This window comes from Lithobates pipiens, unplaced genomic scaffold, assembly GCF_037356315.1.
Source record: "Lithobates pipiens isolate NorthernLeopardFrog02 unplaced genomic scaffold, aLitPip1_a1.2 Scaffold_8, whole genome shotgun sequence".
Classification (NCBI taxonomy): Eukaryota; Metazoa; Chordata; class Amphibia; order Anura; family Ranidae; genus Lithobates; species Lithobates pipiens.
In genome coordinates, this window is record NW_027507903.1 from 582617754 (window position 1) to 582640247 (window position 22494).

At 43.3% G+C, this 22494-nt stretch overlaps 1 protein-coding gene across 1 annotated transcript in view; it reads right to left on the reverse strand.

The window, feature by feature from the left end:
- FARSA (phenylalanyl-tRNA synthetase subunit alpha) overlaps positions 1 to 22494 on the reverse strand; it is a 44429-nt gene that overhangs the window by 12543 nt on the left and 9392 nt on the right. The window contains exons 5-11 of the mRNA XM_077470312.1: positions 19196 to 19288; positions 15859 to 15987; positions 14650 to 14765; positions 14473 to 14557; positions 12525 to 12624; positions 12116 to 12281; positions 11386 to 11463 (exon numbers count right to left, since the gene is read on the reverse strand). Coding sequence (XP_077326438.1) covers positions 11386 to 11463; positions 12116 to 12281; positions 12525 to 12624; positions 14473 to 14557; positions 14650 to 14765; positions 15859 to 15987; positions 19196 to 19288 — 767 coding nt within the window. The remainder of the gene's footprint in view (positions 1 to 11385; positions 11464 to 12115; positions 12282 to 12524; positions 12625 to 14472; positions 14558 to 14649; positions 14766 to 15858; positions 15988 to 19195; positions 19289 to 22494) is intronic.

Here is a 22494-nt window from a genome sequence, read left to right on the forward strand (position 1 = left end):
GTTCTCCTGAAAAAGCCATCGTTATGATGAAACATGTAGAGATGTATTCAGTCGTATTTTCCTATGCACTGTTTTCGACAGTAGTATGTTGAATTTTAAGATCTGTCTTAATAAAATTGACTCGCTCTATATCTCTATCTCTCTATCTCATCTATCTATATCTATCTATATATATCTATATCTTTATTTCTGGGGATGGGGGGAGTGGACGGCGTCAGTGTTTTTTTTAATTATTTTTACAATTTAACCTTTAAATAATTATTAAATTTTTTTTTATTTTATTATTTTATTTTTTTAGCCTTGTTGGGAAGTGGCTTTGGTGAGATATCAGGGGTCTAAACCCGACATCTCCCTTTGAGACAGGGAAAGGGAGTAGGGGCAGAGATTCCCCAGTCCCTTTTTTCCAGCAGCCTCAGCTGCACTGAAGACGAATAAACAGACAGCGGTTCCTCCCCATTCGTAAACGGAAGCATCGTAGACAGTTTTATGATGCTCAGTTATGAATGGACAGTCAGTGATCACTCACTCTGCATTCAGAAAAGAAAGGAGCCAGTAAATGACAATCCTCCACTCTCTCCTTCCTGACAGATCTGGGACAAGGGGGCAAACAGAGGACCCCTGGGAGCCGGAGGAGGACCTGGGGTGCCAGAGGAAGACACAGGGGAGATTGGTGCAGAGGTGGGGGCAGTTATAAGCACCAATTTCCCTGTATAACTTCCAATAAAGCAGCTGACTGCCGCGGAAGGGAGAAGAGAAGCGGCTGTCAGCTGCTTTACTGAAAGCTATATAGGGAGATCAGCACTTATTACAGCCCCCACCATTGCGCCAATCATCTGTGAGGCAGCCTGGCCCCCCGCTACGCGAAAAGGGCCATATGTACTGGCCTATAAGCAGACCTACTGGGAGTTATCTGATTAAAGTGATTGCAAGGGTATTTAAAAACAAACATATCATACTTACCTCCACTGTGCAGCTTATTTTGCACAGAGTGGCCCCGAACTTCATCTTCTGGGGTCCCCCGGCGGCTCTCATGGCTCCTCCCGAGAGAGAGAGAGAGAGAGAGAGAGAGAGAGAGAGAGAGAGAGAGAGAGAGAGAGAGAGAGAGAGAGAGAGAGAGAGAGAGAGAGAGAGAGAGAGAGAGAGAGAGAGAGAGAGAGACGACTGAAGGAAGGGGTTCAGGCAAGTAAAATGGGGGGCTAGGGGGCCAGTGGCTGAGTTTTTTTTACCATAATGCATAGGATGCATTAAAGTGAAAAAACACGAACCTTTAAAACCCCTTTAAGCATCGGAGCATTTGCATGAGTCCAAGGACTTGTGCAAATGCTCTGTATCTGTGCAACCCTAATAAGTTGTATTCATAACTCTAAAGCAAATATCAGGGAAACTCTCCCACAGCCATCTACATCAGCATAAATGCAAGCAGGATTTTAAAGCCTCCAGCCTAGGCAGATGTGGCCATTAGCGCAGATAAGAATACATACAGTGTAATAGGCACAGGATACTCCAAAGTTGAGAGCTTTGTTATCCTTGAAGCACTAGCCCAGGCAAAACTTTTTTTTTTGTGTTGCACAGAGTGGAAAGGCCAACACCTCAGTCCAGTTTTAATTGATACTTCTGCACCAATTGGGAAAATTATTCCTCACTTGTGGTCACCAAGACAGAAGTTTAGTAAACTCTCTCTAAAGCCTCATACACACGGTCGGACTTTGTACAAACTTTTCCGTGGACTTTTGTACAAAGGGCGTGGTCCACAAGTTTGTATTGCATACACACGGTCGGACTTTTTGACAACAAACACGAACGTAATGACGTCACAACGTACTGACGCCGCTTCAAAAGAGGACGTTCAATGACTCCAGCGCCACCTTTGGTGAACTTCTGTATTGTAGTCTGAGCTTTTGCATTGGTTCTGAGCATGCGTGTTTGTACCTTATACAAAAGTCCGATGCTTTTGCATACACACGGTCGGACTTTGCTCCATCGTACTTTTGTTGCCAGAAAGTTTGTCCGTTCGCACAGGCAACAAAAGTCAGATGAAAACAGAAAAAGTTTGTCCGATGGAGCGTACACACAGTCGGATGTTGCTCCAAAACAGCTAATTTGCATGTTTGTTGTCAAAAAGTCAGACCGTGTGTACGGGCCTTAAGAAGGGCACTGACAACGAGAACACATTTCTAGAAAACAGACTGAGCAAGTGTGAGAGAAAATAGGTCTCAGGTTTTTATTGTTTTCTCTTGCCCTGTTGAGGAAGGGGGGCTTACCCCATCCTCTGATCATCAGGACAGGATATGAGGGAAAATCAACCCAAGAGAGACAAAGACAGACATCAACTCCTCCACGTTACACAGGAATATGATGTCAAACCTACACACTTTCAATTTGTATGCAATCAGGCAGGCCCTTGCACTACACAGTTTAATTTAAATCTAAAGGAAATTGACAAGATGATATAATGTATGCGCAGTATTGGGCAGCTTAAAGTGACATTAAAAGGTTTTTTTTTTTTTAAACAAACATGTTATACTTACCTGCTCTGTGCAGTGGTTTTGCACAGAGCAGACCTGATCCTCCTCTTGAGTCTCCTGTCGACACTCCAGGCCCCTCCCTCCTGCCTAGCGCCCCCATAGCAAGCAGACAGTGCACTGCATTACCACCCAGTCCATTACACCACAAAGCATTGACAATTTAACCACTTGCCGACCGCCGCACGACGATATACGTCGGCAGAATGGCACGGGCAGGCATATGGGCGTATATATAAGTCCCTGCCTGCCCGCGGGTGGAGGGGCCCGATCGGGCCCCCCCCCCGGTGCCTGCGGCGGTCGGCATTCCTTCGAGAGCGATCCGGGATGAGGGGGCGGCCATTCATTCATGGCCACCCCCTCGCGATCGCTCCCGACTAATAGAAATCCCCCGTGACATCACTTCCTCTCCTGTAATGTAAACACAGGAGAGGAAGTGATGTATTCTCTCCTCCGTGTCGGTATTTTTCATTCCGACACGGAGGAGAGCGGAGCGGTGAGTTGCACCAACACTCTACACACACAGTAGAACATGCCAGGCACACTCACACCCCCCCTTTACCCCTGCCCCCCAGTCACAGTGACACCAATGTCATTTTTTTTTTTTTTTTTTTGCATTGGTGTCATTTGTGACTGTAATAACTGTTAGGGCAGTTAGGGTTAGCCCCCTTTAGTTCTAATGTACCCCCCTAACCCCCCCAATAAAGGTTTAACCCCGTGATCACCCCCCGTCGCCAGTGTCACTAAGGCTGGGTTCACATTGCAGCGGTTTATGAGAACGAATGTGATTCGCACCGCACTGCAGTCCAAATCACATCCGATCTCTGTGCGATTCGAGTTCAGCCATTCGCCGCACCCGCCGCAAATTCGCACGGGACCCTTTTTTTGGCCCGCAGCAGAATCGGATCGCATGGGTGTTCACACCATGCGATCCGAGTTTGCAGATCGCACTGCGATATGCGAACTGATCTGGGGGTGTCAGTAACATTTCACTGACACTCCCAGCAGTTCGCATAGGGCAGTGTGAACTGCAGCCGGGAGGCATGCGATGCGGGAACCCGCCGCGGATTCGCGGCGTTTCCGCATCGCTCCAGTGTGAACCCAGCCTAATAAGCGATCATTTTTCTGATCGCCGTATTAGTGTCACAGGTGACGCTAGTTAGGCAGGTAGGTATTTAGGTTCGCCGCAGCTTTTTATAGCGCCAGGGACCCCCATATACTACCGCATAAAGCCCCCTGATTGCCCCCTAGTTAACCCTTTCACCAGTGATCACCATATAACTGTTACAGGTGACGCTGGTTGGTTAGTTATTTTTTTATAGTTTCAGGGCACCCGCCATTTATTACCTAATAAAGGTTTAACCCCCTGATCACCCGGCGGGTGTCATTTGTGACTAATAACTGTTAGGGCAGTTAGGGTTAGCCCCCTTTAGTTCTAAGGTACCCCCCTAACCCCCCCAATAAAGGTTTAACCCCGTGATCACCCCCCGTCGCCAGTGTCACTAAGGCTGGGTTCACATTGCAGCGGTTTATGAGAACGGATGTGATTCGCACCGCACTGCAGTGCAAATCACATCCGATCTCTGTGCGATTCGAGTTCAGCCATTCGCCGCACCCGCCGCAAATTCGCACGGGACCCTTTTTTTGGCCCGCAGCAGAATCGGATCGCATGGGTGTTCACACCATGCGATCCGAGTTTGCAGATCGCACTGCGATATGCGAACTGATCTGGGGGTGTCAGTAACATTTCACTGACACTCCCAGCAGTTCGCATAGGGCAGTGTGAACTGCCGCCGGGAGGCATGCGATGCGGGAACCCGCCGCGCATTCGTGGCGTTCCCGCATCGCTCCAGTGTGAACCCAGCCTAATAAGCGATCGTTTTTCTGATCGCTGTATTAGTGTCACAGGTGACGCTAGTTAGGCAGGTAGGTATTTAGGTTCGCCGCAGCTTTTTATAGCGCCAGGGACCCCCATATACTACCGCATAAAGCCCCCTGATTGCCCCCTAGTTAACCCTTTCACCAGTGATCACCATATAACTGTTACAGGTGACGCTGGTTGGTTAGTTATTTTTTTATAGTTTCAGGGCACCCGCCATTTATTACCTAGTCTCACTAGTGTACCCCTAAATTTAGGGGTGTCTACTTTCCAAAATGGGGTCATTTGGGGGGGGGGGGTTTGTGCCATCTTGGCATTTTATGGCCTTCAAAACTGTAACGCCCTTAGAAAGCCTGAAGGTGGTGCTTGGTTTTCGGGGCCCCGTACGCGGCTAGGCTCCCAAAAAGTCCCACATATGTGGTATCCCCGTACTCAGGAGAAGCAGCAGAATTTATTTTGGGGTGGCATTTCACATATGCCCATGGCATGCATGAGCAATATATCATATAGTGACAACTTTGTGAAAAAAAAAAAAAGTTTGCAATTTTCCCGCAACTTGTGGCAAAATATAAAATATTCCATGGACTCAACATGCCTCTCAGCAAATAGCTTGGGGTGTCTACTTTCTAAAATGGGGTCATTTGTGGGGGTTTTGTGCCATCTTGGCATTTTATGGCCTTCAAAACTGTAATAGGTAGTGAGAAGTGAACTCAAAAATTTACGCCCTTAGAAAGCCTGAAGGCGGTGCTTGGTTTCGGGGCCCCGTACGCGGCTAGGCTCCCAAAAAGTCCCACATATGTGGTATCCCTGTACTCAGGAGAAGCAGCAGAATTTATTTTGGGGTGTCATTTCACATACGCCCATAGCATGTGTGAGCAATATATCATTTAGTGACAACTTTGTGTAAAAAAAAAAAAACATTTTTTTTTTGTCATTATTCAATCGCTTGAGGCAAAAAAATAAAATATTCAATGGGCTCAACATGCCTCTTATCAATTTCCTTAGGGGGTCTACTTTCCAAAATGGGGTCATTTGGGGGGGTTTTGTACTGCCCTGCCATTTTAGCACCTCAAGAAATGAGATAGGCAGTCGTAAACTAAAAGCTGCGTAAATTCCAGAAAACGTACCTTAGTTTGTAGATGTGACAACTTTTGCGCAAACCAATAAATATACAATTATTGACTTTTTTTTTACCAAAGACATGTGGCTGAATACATTTTGGCCTAAATGTATGACTAAAATTGAGTTTATTGGATTTTTCTAATAACAAAAAGTAGAAAATATCATTTTTTTTCAAAATTTGCGGTCTTTTTACGTTTATATCGCAAAAAATAAAAATCGCAGAGGCAATCAAATACCATCAAAAGAAAGCTCTATTTGTGGGAAGAAAAGGACGCAAATTTTGTTTGGGTACAACATTGCATGACCGCGCAATTACCAGTTAAAGCAGCGTAGTGCCAAAGTGTAAAAAGACCTCTGGTCATTTACCAGCAAAATGGTCCGGTCTGAAAGTGGTTAAATAAAGTTAGAAAAAAAAAAACACACACAAACCGTGCAATTCACTTAAACTTGCCAGAGCCGACACTGGGACTAGTCTGTGCTGTACAACGCTATATTTTAACTGTGTCGGCTAGTGTGAACCTAACCTTTCCCTGGGGATACTCATGTGCTTGCTCCCGGGCCCAGCTCCTGCGTCCATTGACACAGACAGCAGGACTTGTGCACCCCCCCCCCCCCCCCCCCAGTCACAGCATTTTATTGACAGCAATGGGAGCTGCCATCAATATGTTCCATGAGGATAAAGACAGCGTCTAGAGCCGATGTGCACATCGCTGGATCGAGAGGGAAGAGAGCGCGCGCGCGAGAGAGAGAGCGCGAAAGGCAACACAGAAATTTGGAATGCATTAGGGTGAAAAACCATAAGGCTTTAGAACCACACTAATAATTTCCTTTCTACATACTGATGGGATCAGATACCTTCTTTCTCTCACATAGATTCCAAAGTGGTCTGTGAAGTACCCGCTATCTCAATCTCTTGTGTTCATGTATGAAACAACCATTGTACCACAACCTTTCCTGTATTGTAGCCGGATGTACTGCTTTTTCATAATGCTCCTCTTTATCCTATAATGATTGAGGTTTTTTTAAAAGGTCTTGGTCATAAAAAATAAAAACAAACACACCACAAGCCCTATATTTTCAGATGCATCTCCAGATTACATTCCCTTCCCAACCCAACATTGTTCTCCTTTTAAAACACCCCTTGGACCTCATAAAACAAAATAATTGAATCTTTGCTTATTGTAGTTATCTGCTTCTGTGACGCAGATGGAGGTTAATACAGATTTCACATTCATGCTACTGTGTTTGTTTATTTATGAGGGTTCCTCTGCTTCTGTCATTTGTGGTAAGAAGCTTTGTATTATGTAACCGTTTACAATCCCTCAATTATCAGTGAGGGGGGATTTGCCAGGAGGATCAGGAAAATACACATTTGTTTTATTGCAGGAATATGGGGATTATAAGGGATAACGGCAGTTATATAATCAACACCTAAAATGTAAATCATTAGGGAATACTACAGGCTAAGTCTGCCGAGATATGATACTGCAGTTTTGTGGTGGATCCCCCCTCCCAATACAGAACCAAACAGCTTCCAACATTCCTCACGTTTCCACTTTGACTATTAAAAGGATATAGGTTTCTCTGTGTAGCTTAATTTGGGTTGCACGTAGCTTCCCTGTATAGCTCGTAAAATATACAATGTATGCACTTTTATATTACTGCATCAGTAAAAACTTCCATCTGTGATATATTTATATTACATACTTACTACCTGGACGCACCTGAAATACATAGAGAGCTCATAGTGTTATTGCTAGAAGAAAAATCTTTGCACTGTATTTATTTGTGCTGAGGACATCGAGTACATTTATAGGAACAGGTACAGCGCTCACAATAGGGGAAACCACTTGTAAATCAGAGATGGAATCAGGTGCTCTGCTTGAATAGTTCCTTTATATTTAGTTGACACTGAACTTTCTATGTGGTCCACATGCACAGGACATGCAGTGTATCCGGAAAGTACTCACAGCGTATCACTTTACACATTGTCATGTTACAGCCTTATTCCAAAATGTATTAAATTTATTATATGCCTCAAAATTCTACAAACACTACCCCATAATGATTGTAAATGGTATGCGGCGCTACCTCACTACCTAAAATATTAGATAATTAAACTAGTGAAAAAATATTAATCATCACATATATGATAAAGTGCAACACAAATACTTAATAATACAATTAAAAATAAAGTGCAATAGTGATAAATCTGCAAACATACAGAATGTTGTGCAAAAAGCTTGTAAAGTGTAGCAAGCTTCCAAAGTGCAATCCGCGCTAAACAATAATTATAACGTATGATGATGTGAACCATCAAAAAATTCAAACAAATGTCCCACAAAATTGCAATATAATATAATATGATCTTCTTATAATAGTTCATCAAAAAACGATTAAAGTGCAAAGCTGGGTGCAATCAACTTTCAAACAGTATAAATCCACCAATCCTCTGTACAATCCGGGGTGCACCCCCTGTTTCCCCCAGCCTCTCACATCTATTTATGGCCCCTACAGGCCATATGATGCTGTATGCTTGATGACTAATAATTTCCAATCGATCAAACAATCTCCTGTAGTCTTTGTATGCCATATAATAAAACATGAACTGTTGTTTCCACAGCCACATAAAACCCAGTCATATGGGGAGGGAAAGAATAAGGGGCTCCAATGTGTGCAATTTGATCACCCCTACGATTTTTATTTTCTGCTCCTCCACCTACTACTGTCACTGCAATCACTTCCTCATCAGTACACAGGATGGAGGACAGACAGGACACTACCATATAGGGACCATAATACCCCATAATGACAACGTGAAAGAAGTTTGAAATCTTTGCAAATTTATAAAAATCACATGTACAGAAGTATTCCCAGCCTTTGCCACGTTAGTTCAGGTGCATCCTGTTTCCACTGATCATCCTTGAGATGTTTCTACAACTTGACTGGAGTCCACCTGCAGTAAATTCAGTTGATTGGACATGATTTGGAAAGACACACACCTGTCTATATAAAGGTCCCGCAGGTAACAGTGCATGTGAGAGAACAAACCAAGCCATGAAGTCCAAGGAATTGTCTGTAGACCTCCAAGACAGGATTGTATTTAGGCACCGATCTGGATAAGGGTACAGCACAGTGGCCTCCATTATCCGTAAATGGAAGTAGTTTATAAACAAACAGGACTTTTCCTAGAGCAGGCCACCCGGCCAAACTAAGTGATCAAGGGAGAAGGGCCTCAGTCATGGAAGTGACCAAAAACCCGATGGTCACTCTGACAGAGCTCCAGCATTTCTCTGTGGAGAGAGGAGAACCTTCCAGAAGAACAACCATCTCTGCAGAACTCCACCAATCAAGCCTTTATGGTAGAGTGGCCAGACAGAAGCAACTCCTTAGTAAAAAGACAGCCTGTCTGGAGTTTGCCAAAAGGCACCTGAAGGACTCAGACCATGAGAAACAAAATTCTCTGGTCTGATGAAACAAGGATTGAACTCTTTAGCCTGAATGGCACTACTCATCACCTGGCCCTTACCATCCCTACAGTGAAGCATGGTGGCGGCACCCTCATGGCTGTGGGGATGTTTTTCAGTAGCAGAAACTGGGAGACTAGTCAGGTTCGAGGGAAAGATGAATGCAGCAATGTACAGAGACATCCTTGATAAACCTGCTCCAGAGTGCTCTAGACCTCATACTGGGGCAAAGATTCATCTTCCAACAGAGAGTGTAAGTGTATCACCGCGCTGTCCCTTTAAACAATGTACAGCAGCTAATACAGCAAATAGTTGCAAAAATAACATAGAAATAAAAGTGCAGCGTTAGAAACATATCTAAAAATTAACTGAGACAATGTTATGAATCTCACAATATTAAGAATTATGTGAAACCTTAAGTATTATTAACAGCGATACTACATCAATATCGAAAAAGCAAAATGTGAAATCCGTGAGTAGTAGAAACCCAATGTTTAGCAAGTCCAAAAATTAAATGAATAAAAACCAAATGTTCATAACATTCTCTGGACGTCAAAAATGAAAACAACTTGCGAGGAAAGTTTGCAAGAATATAATCCACCACCAATTTAAATGAAAGCTTACCAGAATGTTTGAACCTAAAAGGGCGTACACCCACTGAGTCAAACAGGCTTGTGGTGGTGTAAACCAAATATGAAGGCTTCAAATCTGGCGGTCTTTGATAAATTAATCAGGTAATCCCACGAGTCTTGAAATGGCCCTCCAGGGTAGTAACCTCCAAGGTTACTACCCTTGGAGCAAGATGGATAGATTCTCCCATGCATTCGTATGTATAGTTGGAGAGCAGAAAAAATGCCACATAACGCGATTCTGTAAAAAATATTGGAAATTTCATAAAGTTAAAAAAACTCATTTAAGAAGATAAACAGCGCTTTTGGTACATGTATAATGGCAGCAGTGTAGACCGCCCCGACGCGTTTAGTCTAACTAGACATCACCTGGGGTGCTAGCCAACATAGCCACCCTATGGGACCGATAGTGGTAAACAGCCAGTAAGCCACAATGGCGCGTCATCAGCTGTAATCTAACGGCAACATCATAAATGGAGGCCAAAAATCCTATACTAAATGAACAAAAAATAGTGGAAAATGATATAAATTCTAGGTATTAAAAAAAAAAAAAAAAAAAAAAAAAAAACAAACTAATAGTTCAATTCCTAAAATTTATATAAAATTTTCCACTGTTTTTTGTTCATTTAGTATAGGATTTATGTCCCATATGACTATTTGGCCTCCATTTATGATGTTGCCGTTAGAGTACACCTTTGGCCATCCATCCTTTGTGATTTATGATGTGCTGTTGTGGGTTACTGGCTGTTTACCACTATCAGTCCCATAGGGTGGCTTGTGTTAATTCAAAACGAGGCTTAATCCTCGATCTCAGGATTGGACGATGACGTCTGAAGCCTTCATCCTTGGTGCACACCACCACAAGCCTGTTTGACTCACTGGGCGTACACCCTTTTGGGTTCAAACATTCTGGTAAGCCTTCATTTAAATAAATGGTGGAATATCTACTTGCCAACTTTGCTCACGAGTTGTTTTCATTTTTGATGTCAAGAGGATGTTATGAACATTTGGTTTTTCATTTATTTTTGGATTCACTAAACATTGGGTTTCTACTGCTCAGATTTCACATTTGCTTTTTCGATATTGATGTATCACTGTTAATATACTTAAGGTTTCACATAAATCTTAATATAGATTGTGGCATTCACAACATTGTCTCAGCTGCACTTCTATTTCTATGTCATCTTCCAACAGGACAACGAACCTAAGCACACGGCCAAGGTAACAAAGGAGTGGCTACGAGACAACTCTGTGAATTTCCTTGAGTGGCCCAGCCAGAACCCGATTGAACACCTCTGGAGAGATCTGAAAATGGCTGGGCACTGAAAGCTCCCCATCCAACCTGATGGAGCTTGAGAGGTCCTGCAAAGAAGAATGGGAGAAACTGCCCAAAAATAGCCAAGCTTGTAGCATCATACTCAAAAAGACTTGAGGCTGTAATTAGTGCCAAAGGTGCTTCAAAGTATTGAGCAAAAGCTGTGAATATTTATGTAAATTTTTTTAATTTTTTTTAAATAAATTTGCAAAGATTTCAAACAAATGTCTTTCATGTTGTCACTATGGGGTATGGTCTGTAGAATTTTGAGGAAAATAAGGAATTTAATCCATTTTGGAATAAGGCTGTAAACATAACAAACATGTAGAAAAAAAGTGAAGCGCTATGAATACTTTCCGGATGCACTGTAAAATCACTAGTTGATCCCACACCTTCCCCGTATACATGCATGCACACTGGGATTTCATAATAGTCCAGTTTAGGACATTACCTTCATGGTAGCTGAAGACCTCCATGCTCGGCTCTGTATAAGGATTATACGCAGGCTTGAAGCGCAATTTAGTGATTCCTAAAACAAAAATTTACAGCAGACATTACAAGTATAACAATGGAAGCCAAAAGGATCAGCCAAAGATGGATTACCCTACATTCTGCCAGCATGCAAATGTGAATGAGTCCTTAAAGCGGGATTCCACCCTAAAGTGGAACCTCCGCTGATCGGATCCCCCCCCCTCCGGTGTCACAATTGACACCTTTCAGGGGGGAGGGGGGGGGTGGAGATACCTGTCAAAGACAGGCATTTACACCCACTTCCGGGCATAGACTCCCGTGGGAGTCTGAGCAATTTCCTGCCCTGCCGCGCTGTCTGCTGGGACACACACGGGTCCCAGTGACAGCACGGAGATTTTCTATTGCGCTGCACGGCTCGCGCATGCGCAGTAGGGAACCGGGATGTGAAGCCGATTCGCTTCACTTCCCGATTCCCTCACCTAGAATGGTGGCGGCAGCAGCCGAGGGCCGAGCGATTGATCGGCCTCGGCATCGCTGGAACCCGGGACAGGTGAGTGTCCATTTATTAAAAGTCAGCAGCTGTAGTATTTATAGCTGCTGGCTTTTAATATTTTTTTTTTGGGTGGAATCCCTCTTTAAAGTAAGTGTAGCAAGACCTGCTCCTTTCAGACACAACATACATGATATTCCCATTATAACATTAAGCTTACCAAGTTTATTGAAGAATTCCTTTAGAACACCCATTAGATCCCCTAGTGTCAGGCCATAATCTGCCACCACACCTTCGATCTGATGAAACTCTGCTAGATGGGTGGCATCCAGTGTCTCGTTCCTAAACACGCGGTCAATGGAGAAATATTTCACCGGGGTGAACTCCTGCGGGGCAGAAACAGTAGCAAATATAAGCTTTCTGGGCACCACTTTGCAATATTTTATTACAGCAGCAAGAGAAAGCTGAAAATTCAAGCAGGGCCTTAAGAGAAAAGGACTATAGGAACACATATTATACATCTTTTAAACACGTTATACAATTTTAAACAGGAACATTTAATAGTAACAATATGGAGACTAACGATCAATAGGCATTCACCCTTGCATAGCTCCAGAGCCCAGATTTACCTGCTGAGCCAGTTTGTACAGCATTCGAGCGCTAACTGCTGTCGTATGTGTCCGCAGGATATTCTTCCTGGCCTCATTGATACTCCAGTCATATTTATAGCTGCAAAGAATATAGTAACATTTGTGAGTACAGGATGACACAGACAAGATAGACCTATGTGATATGGAGTTTGTCACTCCAACCACAGGGTGACACAGACAGGAGGAGCTATGTGACATGGAGTATTCACCTCCCACCACAGGTTGACTCCACCCAGGAGGAGCTATGCGACCTTCTGTCCTTTCTACCACTGGGTGACAGACCAGATGGACCTACATTGAGGGCATCTGATCCCCTGCTGATTTTGTACATTTGCCCACTGACAGGGAAACGATCAGTCTATAATTTCAATGGTAGATTATAACAGTAAGAGACAGAACAAAAATATCCAGAAAACGCATTTCAAAACATTAATTGATTTGCATTTTAATGAGTGAAATAAGTATTTGATCTCCTATCAATCAGCAAGATTTCTGGCTCCCAGGCGTTTTCTATACAGGTAACAAGCTGAGATTAAGACCACTCTCTTAAAAGGGAGTGCTCCTAATCTCAGCTTGTTACCTGTATAAGACACCTGTCCACAGAAGTAATCAGATTCCAATTTCTCCACCATGGCCAAGACCAGAGCTGTCCAAGGATGTCAGGGACAAGATTGTAGAACTACACAAGGCTGGAATGGGCTACAAGACCATCGCCAAAGCAGCTTGGTGAGAGGGTGACAATAGCTGATGCGATTATTTACAAATGTAAGAAACACAAAATAACTGTCAATCTCCCTCAATCTGGGGGTCCATGCAAGATCTCACCTTGTTGAGTTTCAATGATCATGAGAACGGTAAAGAATCAGCCCAGAACTACACGGGAGAATCTTGTCAATGATCTCAAGGCAGCTGGGACCATAATCACCAAGAAAACAATTGGTAACACACTACACCGTAAAGCACTAAAATCCTGCAGTGCCTGCAAGGTCCCCCTGCTCAATAAAGCACATGTACAGGCCTGAAGTTTGCTAATGAACACGATTCCGAGGAGAACTGGGTGAAAGTGTTGCGATCAGATGAGACCAACTCAACTCGCCGTGTTTGGAGGAAGACTAGGAATGTTGCCTATGACCCCAAGAACATCATCCCCACCGTCAAACATGGAGGTGGAATTATTATGCTTTGGGGGGGGGGCACTAAGGGGAACAGCACAATTAAAGGGACGATGGACTGCGCCATGTATAGTCAAATCTTGGGTGAGGGCTTCCTTCCCTCAGCCAGGGCATTGTAAATGGGTCATGGGTGGGTATTCCAGCATGACAATAACCCAAAACACATGGCCAATGCAACAAAGGGGTGACTCAAGAAGAACAACGTTAAGGTCCTGGAGTGGCCTAGCCAGTCTCTAGACATTAATCCCACTGAATTCATGTTCAGGGAGTTTAAGATTGGAGTTACCAAACAGCCCCGAAACCTTAATGACTTGGAGAGGATCTGCAGAGAGGAGTGGAAAAAAAAAAAAAAAAAACCCTCCTGAGATGTGTGCAAACCTGGCGGCCAACTACAAGAAACGTCTGACCTCTCCGACTGACAAAGGTTTTGCCACCAACTACTAAGTCATGTGAAGGGGTCAAATACTTTTTTCGCTGAATAAAATGCAAACCAATTTATAACTTTTTTGAAATGCGTTTTTCTGGATATTTTTGTTTGGTTATTCTGTCTCTCACTTAAAATAAACCTACCATTAAAATTATAGAATGATCATTGCCCACTGACAAAGAAAACGTATAAAAATCAGCAGGGGGAACAAATACTTTTTTCCCCCCTCACTGTATGCGATATGGAGACTGTTCCTCCCACCACAGGGCGACACCACCCAGAAGGAGCTGTGTAACATGGAGTCCAATGACATTGACGGAACTCTCACCCTTGTGAGCCATATCCTCCTTCAGAATGAACTTTCTTCACACGTTCTAGATAATCCATAGGGAATTCTGATGCCATAGCTGGATCTGTAACAAAACAGAATTATGGGATATTATTATTACAATAAATATCTATTAAGATCAGCAGGAGGAGTTTTTACATAGCACATCATACAGACCCTGTAGGAAGAAGGTATCATGCTGATCTCTGGCTGGATGTTGCTGAGGCTGGAACAAGGCATCAAAGTTCCAGAAAGAGCTCTCTATGAAGTTATTGGTCGGCATCTCCGTGAAGCTGGACAAAAACATTACAATAAAATCAAAGACAAACGCTACTGGCTAAAATGTAGAAGTAGAAATCATTTTACAGCTCACTAGCTTTTCATAACATTATAAACGCCACTGGGGTAACCTCTGACCAACCAGAGCCTTTTATGCATGAGCAAGAGCCCCATCAGCCGATGGCTCCTCTGTAGTGCCGGCTCCTGTCCCATGCGGAGTGATAGCAACTACACTCCATTTCTTATGCCGGCTAGCAGCCTCCAGAGTGGTACCATCAGCAGGAAAGAAGAGGAGGAGATCTTCAGGTCAGTGTGAAGCAATGCACTGGGCATAATAGTATAGGGCTGCTTTCATAGTGATGCACACAGTGAGTGCAGTGCAATGTACCTGCAGATTTGCTGAGCTTAGCCATAGACTTTCTTCGAAATGAAGGAGTTTTGGTGCGCCTTCATAAAATGTACCACACCTGCAGGATATAATAGAAGCCTATGGCAAAGCTCAGCTAATCCAGGAAAGTTGCAGATGCAGTGCGCTGCACCCGCACTGCAGGTAAACTGCAGCACGTTAGCGTGAAAGTTTAACTCCCTGGATCCCACAGAAGCGTGCAGTCATGGGGTGCTTGCAGAGTAGCCCCATTTACTTGAATGGGTCACAATTGACAAGCAGCAGCAACCACCAAAAGCAAAAAGGAGGTTTAAATTCCTGCTGCAGCATAAGTACACCTTTGGCTGCTGCCTCAGGATCTATCTGCTGCCATAATAACGGTATTTAACGTCAAAGTACTAACAGATATCCACGGTGGGTAGTCCGGAACTGGTTAAAAACCTCAAATGACAGTAAAATTATGCTAAAAATGCACCACATGCTTCTCTATTAAAAAGTCTAACAAAAAAAAAAAAAAGCACCGTTTTGCATTTAAAAAAGTCCCTGACCCCTTTCCCCCCAAAAATGCAGTGGCTGAAAAACGCATAGATGTGAGTGTGTCCCATAGGAAACCATGTTAAATAAACTGTTGTGCATTTCTGCAAAAAGGACCAAAATAAATAAATAAAAAGAGACACATAGGTGTGAACCAGGCCCATGAGGCAAAGTCATCAATTACTCACCCCATTTCTAGAAAAATCTGTCGGAATTGTGTACGGACTTTCATTAGAGGGTGCAAGTGACCACATTCTGGCATCACACCCAGCGCATTGAAATTGTATGCCTTGAATTTCTTTTCCTTCCAGGAGCCACTGGGAATGAGCAGATGGCAAAGAGGGGGGAAAAATAATGGTGAGAGGATGCAAACAAAAAAAAGGAAAGAAACAATGCAACATAAAACAATTATGTGCAGGAAAAAAAAAAAAAAAAAAATTATGAGAATTTACCATAATCTTTATTCAAATCACCAGATAAAAGTCCCTTAATTTGAGCTTAATTTTAGTTAAACATTTTTCTAAAATCATCAGGGACTGTATTTAAAATTAATGAGAAGCGTTCCTTGTGCTGTTGGTGGTCATGTTCATTGGAAGCCAAATTCCTCTGCTGTAACATCACATCTTGCAATGAGACGTGCGCTATGAATGGAGGATGAGCAGATGAATGAAAAGGTCCATCTCCCCTATTCATGGAGCATTTTTCATTGTGGGAAGCAATAGTACACCTTTAAAGTGGTTGTAAACCCTTACAACACACTTTGACGTACAGGTAAGCCTAGATTAAGGCTTACCTGTAGGTCCAAGAAATATCTCCTAAACCTACACGGTTTAGGAAATATTTGCCCGAAGACAGACACCGCTGTCTATGGCGCATGCGTCAACGACGAAGATGCCGCGTGTGTCGGCTCCCATGCGCATGTCATGACGTCATGGGTTTACTTCCTCTTTAATGAATGGAGCGGGAGGGGTGGAAAGGGTGAGCATAGTCAGCACTTTTGATGAGTGCCTTTGATAGTTCTAGAGGCTGTGTTAACTCCGACAGCACCAGAAGATCACAGTTGCAGGGGATATATGGGGGGCGGGGGGGAGGAGGAGTTGGTTGAGGAACCAAAGTTTTAATGAACACAGCAGCCACCAGCACAAGGGACGTTTTTTATTTGATGTAATTACCACCCCTGGTGCCGATTAAAAAATAAAATAACTCAAGTTAAAGCCCAACTTCGGGCAGATAAAAAAAAAAAAAATGGCTGTGCCCACAAGTTTAGTCCAGGGGAGAGGACAAACTGTTTTACTTACCTGATCCTCCGCTCCCCCACAATCCAGCGGTGGTCTTTCCCTCTGCATCATCACCAGAGCAGGGTTTTGGACCCTGCTTTGGTCTTGATGATGTCAGGAGCCTAGACTGCTAGCGCAGGGGTGTGTGGAGGCTGCAGGGACTGGTCTAGTTGAGGGAGGGAGTGGAGGATTGGGCAAGTATATCTCCTATTTTTGCCTCTCTAGAAATAATTAAGCAATTAATCCCTGCAGCGAGGGCGCAGACCTAATGCAAGGGATCATTTTTTATTTTCTTGGGAGTAGGGCTACAAATCGTGTATAATAATAATAATAATAATGCACGTTTCAGTGAGTTTTCATGCACAAATAGTGCCCTGGTCTCACCAATATGGATTTCAGGTCAGTGTTTTTTCCTCTCCCATGCAGAAAACTGCATACAGGTTGCAGATTCCTGCGCAGAAAAAAATAAATAAAAAACTGCATGTTGTGGTGTGAACAGGGCAAAGCCAGAACCATTGTTTTCTTTGAGTCCTTGCGAAACGTGTGCAGAAAAGCTGATATCTCTGCCCCATGGTGTGAATGAGGCCTTAAAATGGCCTCATGTATACTTTCCAGTGCGTGACCAGCAAACCGAGAACTTTTTCTCAAAACACCGGGACTGCACACACAATCAGAAAATCGTACGATAAATCGGATTGCAAGTACAGAGCTTTCGAGATCAGCACAGTTCATCCGATATTATCTGATCAGACATGCACAAATTTTTGTCAGATCGTACGATTTCCGTTTAATCAGTACAGCCGTCGTTCAAAAATGCAATACAAATGCATTACAACACATTACATCACTTCCGAATTTTTATTCTGTCACATGAGAATTTGTGACTTTAGTAAACTTTTCGGGTTCGATCTAAGATTAACATGCAAAAAAACAAAACAAAAAAAAACACAAACACGGATGATCATTCGTCCAATAATATGTGTACAAGACATTACATTATCTAATGCAACAAAGTATTGGCACAAGAATCTGTATTTGTAACCTGCTATCCAATGTCAGCGTTTTAAAGTAACTTCTAGGATTCCTCCAATGCCTTTTTCCTAGCAGCGCTAAACTAGTTGAAAAACCAAGGTGCTTTTTAAATCGCACCCCATTAAACATAATCCACTTGAAAACAATGTAATTATTGCTTTTACTTGCCCATTCACACCTAACCAGTCTATTGCAGTGGATTAATGCACATGCATTAATAACCTGCACTGTGTAAATCCAAACTTGTCCAAACTTTTTTCAAAGAGGGTCAGATTTGATGAAGTGAACATGCGTGAGGGCCGACCATTTTGCCTGACAGTCTTGGAACTATTAAAATTAAAATGCAAATTAACTAATACACTGCCCAACAAGAATTCTCCTGCCTTTGTGGCTGTGGGTGGTATAGAGATGAGCTTGGCCGTGTTATTTGGATATACCATATTTAATCAGCATATAAACATGCACCTTCACATTAAGGAAGTTTCTGGAAAAAAATTTAAATTTTAAATAAAGAACTTTGAAGCAAAATAAGGGTCAGTGCCCATCTGCAGCCTCACCAGTGCCACGAACACAACCTGATCGATGCCCATCTGCAGCCTCAGAGGGGACAGGACGAGCGCCAACAGATTACATACAGGAGACTGTTTGCTCTATGGCCTCTTTAATACAAAGTTCTGCTTTCTATCATAGTCAGAACAGTCGTCCAATGCCAGCCTAGGAGACAGGACTTCCTATTACAGAGGCCGCCAAATAAACAGGAGATTCTTCTTTATGTAATCTAATCACCTCCCCTCCAAGGCTGCCAGAACTGAAGAATAAATACGGTATATACCTTTTGTGGCCCCCCCCTAAACTAAACTAAACAGCACATCCCTGTGCACAGTACATGCCTTGCAGTGTGCTGTGGCATGTTGGGGTACCATTCACATTGAAATGTCTAAGGGATCAATGAATGGCACTGCAATGCACCACACATGGGGCAGGTGCTTTGCCAAAATGAACAATACAGAGCCAAATATTCGCTTATTTTTATGAAATATCTAAAATCAGAAAATATACCACATTTTGGGCCACTAGGTGGAGCTGACAATCATAGGAAATAAAAGTATTAGAAAAAATGCTGCTTGTAACATTCACCCATGGAATGTTTTATTAAAAAGACCCCAAAGAGTTGAATAAAAACCCCTGTACATAAAGCAGCCACAGTAACACTTACCTGGCAATCATTTCTGGGGTGAGGTCAGTTTCCTGTTTGGTAATACTGGTGCTGAACCCAGTTCCCTTTGTCACCCAGTATGTTTTAACTGTCCTGAAAGAGTTCCAATAAAAAAAATAAAATAAAATAAAATAAAAAATTCTAAAATTACTTCTGAATACATGCCTCCCAATAAAATCACATACACTCCAAGGCCCATTTACTACAGGCGTAGAGGCTGTTCACCTAGCAAGGTTAGTTACTGTAAAGCAAGCCTGGTTTTAATCTATATGGTAGCAGCTCATCCGAGTCCAAGAAAATGTAAGCACCAGTCAAAAATCCCTGAGCTGGACACCCGTTGTTGAAGGCCAGAAGATCGAATCAACTATGGCCTGCCTAGTTTAGCTCATTAGCTTTATATTTGCCTTCCCAGCTTCAGAAATGAGTCAGGCCATAGGGTTTACATACACAGCCTTTTAGAAAAGTCTCACCAACAACAAACTTGTCTTTTAGTCTGTGAAATATACTACCGAGCCCCATTTACACCGGTGTGACTTCTTGTGAGATTTTTGAAGATCCAAATCGCAGACAATCCGCTCCCTATTGTCGGCAATTAAGCCGTTCGTCTTTACGGTGCTGCCTCATTTTGAAAAAGCAGCTCCTGCGCCATTTTGGCCTTTTCAGCTGTGACGTGCATACACATCTGTGCATTAAATCAACAAGTAGCACCTGAAGTCGCACTGACATACGGCTTTTGAAATTGCGGCTTTTTGAAGTCGCACGATTTCAAAGCCGTGTGAACCATCATAAGTGGAAAAAAGAAAAAAAAAAAAAAAAAAAAAAAAAAACACACCTTTTCATCTTCTCAGAAATTTTGCGAGCAGATCACTTCCCACGCACTCTACTGTTTTAAGTAAGCATACATCCTAGCTTTCCCTGTGCCCTATAAAACACCTCCCCCTTATGTTATGGAGAGTCAGGAGAGGGGAAGTGCTCTGTGGTCTTAACTCATTCCCTGTCCTACAAACAGGAAGTGTGTATCTGGCAGGATCAACATGTGAAAATAATGGATAAAAAACATGGGAAAAAAAAAACGAATACAGCCACCACATCCATGGACTGGTAAGCTGCAATAGATTACATGTCTCTTCTAGGGTTTAGGTATGCTTTAAGCCTCGGAAAGCAAACGGATAACAGAATAAACAATCCTTTGATGAAATATTTTGGGTTAAACCAGTTTTATAATCCAGGACACACACCAGTGGGCGCTGCCAGGCTGGTGACCTCTGTTTTCTGCAGTGCTTTTTATAGCTTGATCACCAGCCCACAGCCTGCTTGATGACTGGATGATAAAGAGTCAACATTTTGGTGATGTGATTACTCTGCTCACATGACTCTCTCCTCCTTTCAGCAGGCTCCCAGTGTTGGACTGACTGTGCTGTGCACAGGAATATAGTCCTTCTCTCATTCTAACCTCTTGGGTGCAGGTAAGTGAATATCAAAAAAAGATTTTTTTTTTTTATATATTAGATAGCAATTACATGCATAAAACCATAGTTTCACCCACTGTATAAACAAGATAAATCAGTGGATTCCTCCATTTACGCTAAAGAGTGCGGTTGGAAGAATCCCCCTGCTGGCACTGGCGAATGTCTGAATACCCAAACAGTGACTGTATATTTCCACCCGGCTCCTTCCATTGTTCAACTTTGAACTCGTGTTGTGCCGAGTGGTGCCACCAGGGCCACCTGTCCAAGGCCACCCGCAGCTTCAATTTGGAGGAAATTGGAGCAGTGTATGGCCAGCCTAATAAACTAACAGGATATCATTATTCATGAAAGGGTAAGTTCACCTTTACAGAAAAATCTGTAAGGTGAACTTACACAGGACGCCCCCCCTCCCCAGTCCGGCTGACCTGGTGTGTGGCGATTAACCGCACTGACACAACGGGTCACCGCCTCAATGGTCTGGGGCTTAGAAATCCCCCACAGCTTAATCTCCAAAATGTACCTCATCAGGAGGTACGTTTAGGAGCATTCCAAGTGGTCGGCGCCCTCACTTAGGCGCCGACTAATCAGAACCTGCGTAGCCCATCCCAAAGTTGTGGGGATTTCAAATCCCCGGAATTATACAGCAGCTATACAAGCTGTCAGTGCGGGTGATCACTGGACTCCAGGTTAGCGGGACCAGGGCGGATGGGGAGGGTAGTCCAGTGCAAGTTCACCTTACAGATTTTCAGTTAAGGTGAACTTGCACTTTAATTACTGCCATTGTTTACTGATGACATTCCTCGGGTGTAATAAAAAATGTGCCCATCAATTGCAGCCATCCACTGCCCCCCGGTGCCACACCCAGACATTGCAGGGGCCGATTTTGCACAGTACAGTAAACTGCGGAGGACACAGACCGTTCTCAGCTTGAAGAAAACCAAATCCCTCTAGTAGTTGAAAATGCCACATGTAAACGCACAGAGGGACCATCCAAACAGCTTTACTAAAAAAAGTTTCAGATTCCTGAATCACATTCAAACCACAAATATTCAATCTATTAAGGCTGCTTCCACACTGCTGCCCTATGGTTGGGACGCAGTGCAGCATACCGTAGATTTTCGTGCAGGTTACACACAGTTTCCCATACACTTCTATTATGTGCTGAACTTTCCAAAAATGCACCAATGAAGCAGAATACTGGGTTTTTTTATGCGCTTTCAGAAAATGCTCCAAAAACACGGGATATAAAAACTAAAAAGTTTATAGGAAACTGTGGGTAGTCTGCACAAAAAAATGAGGGCACACCGCACTGCAGGATGTGCTGTGTGTGCTATATATTTTTACCTTTTTTCCCCCCCTTCTAAATAAAACAAAAAAAAAATACATCTTAATCCAGCAAGACCTTAGAAGGGGTTGTAAACCCTCAAGATTTTTCACCTTAATGCATTCTATGCATTAAGGTGAAAAACCTAGTGCAGCAGTCTCCCCCCCCCCCCTTTCTTACTTGAACTCGATCTTTCCAGCGACAGGGACAAGCACAGCAGCTCTAGCCGATGTCTCGGGTCCTCATTGGATAGATTGATAGCAGCAGTAGCCATTGACTCCCGCTGCTGTCAATCAAATCAAGTGACATGGGAGACGGGGCCGAGTCCTGCTCTCTGTGTCAACGGAAGCAGGAGTGCCCCTATGGAAAGCGGCTCTCTGTGGGGGCACTCACCAGAGAGGAGCAGCCATGAGCGCCGCTGAGAGACCCCAGAAGAAGAGGATTGGGCCACTCTGTGCAGAACCCTTGCATAGAGGAGGCAAGTATAACATGTTTGGGATATATAT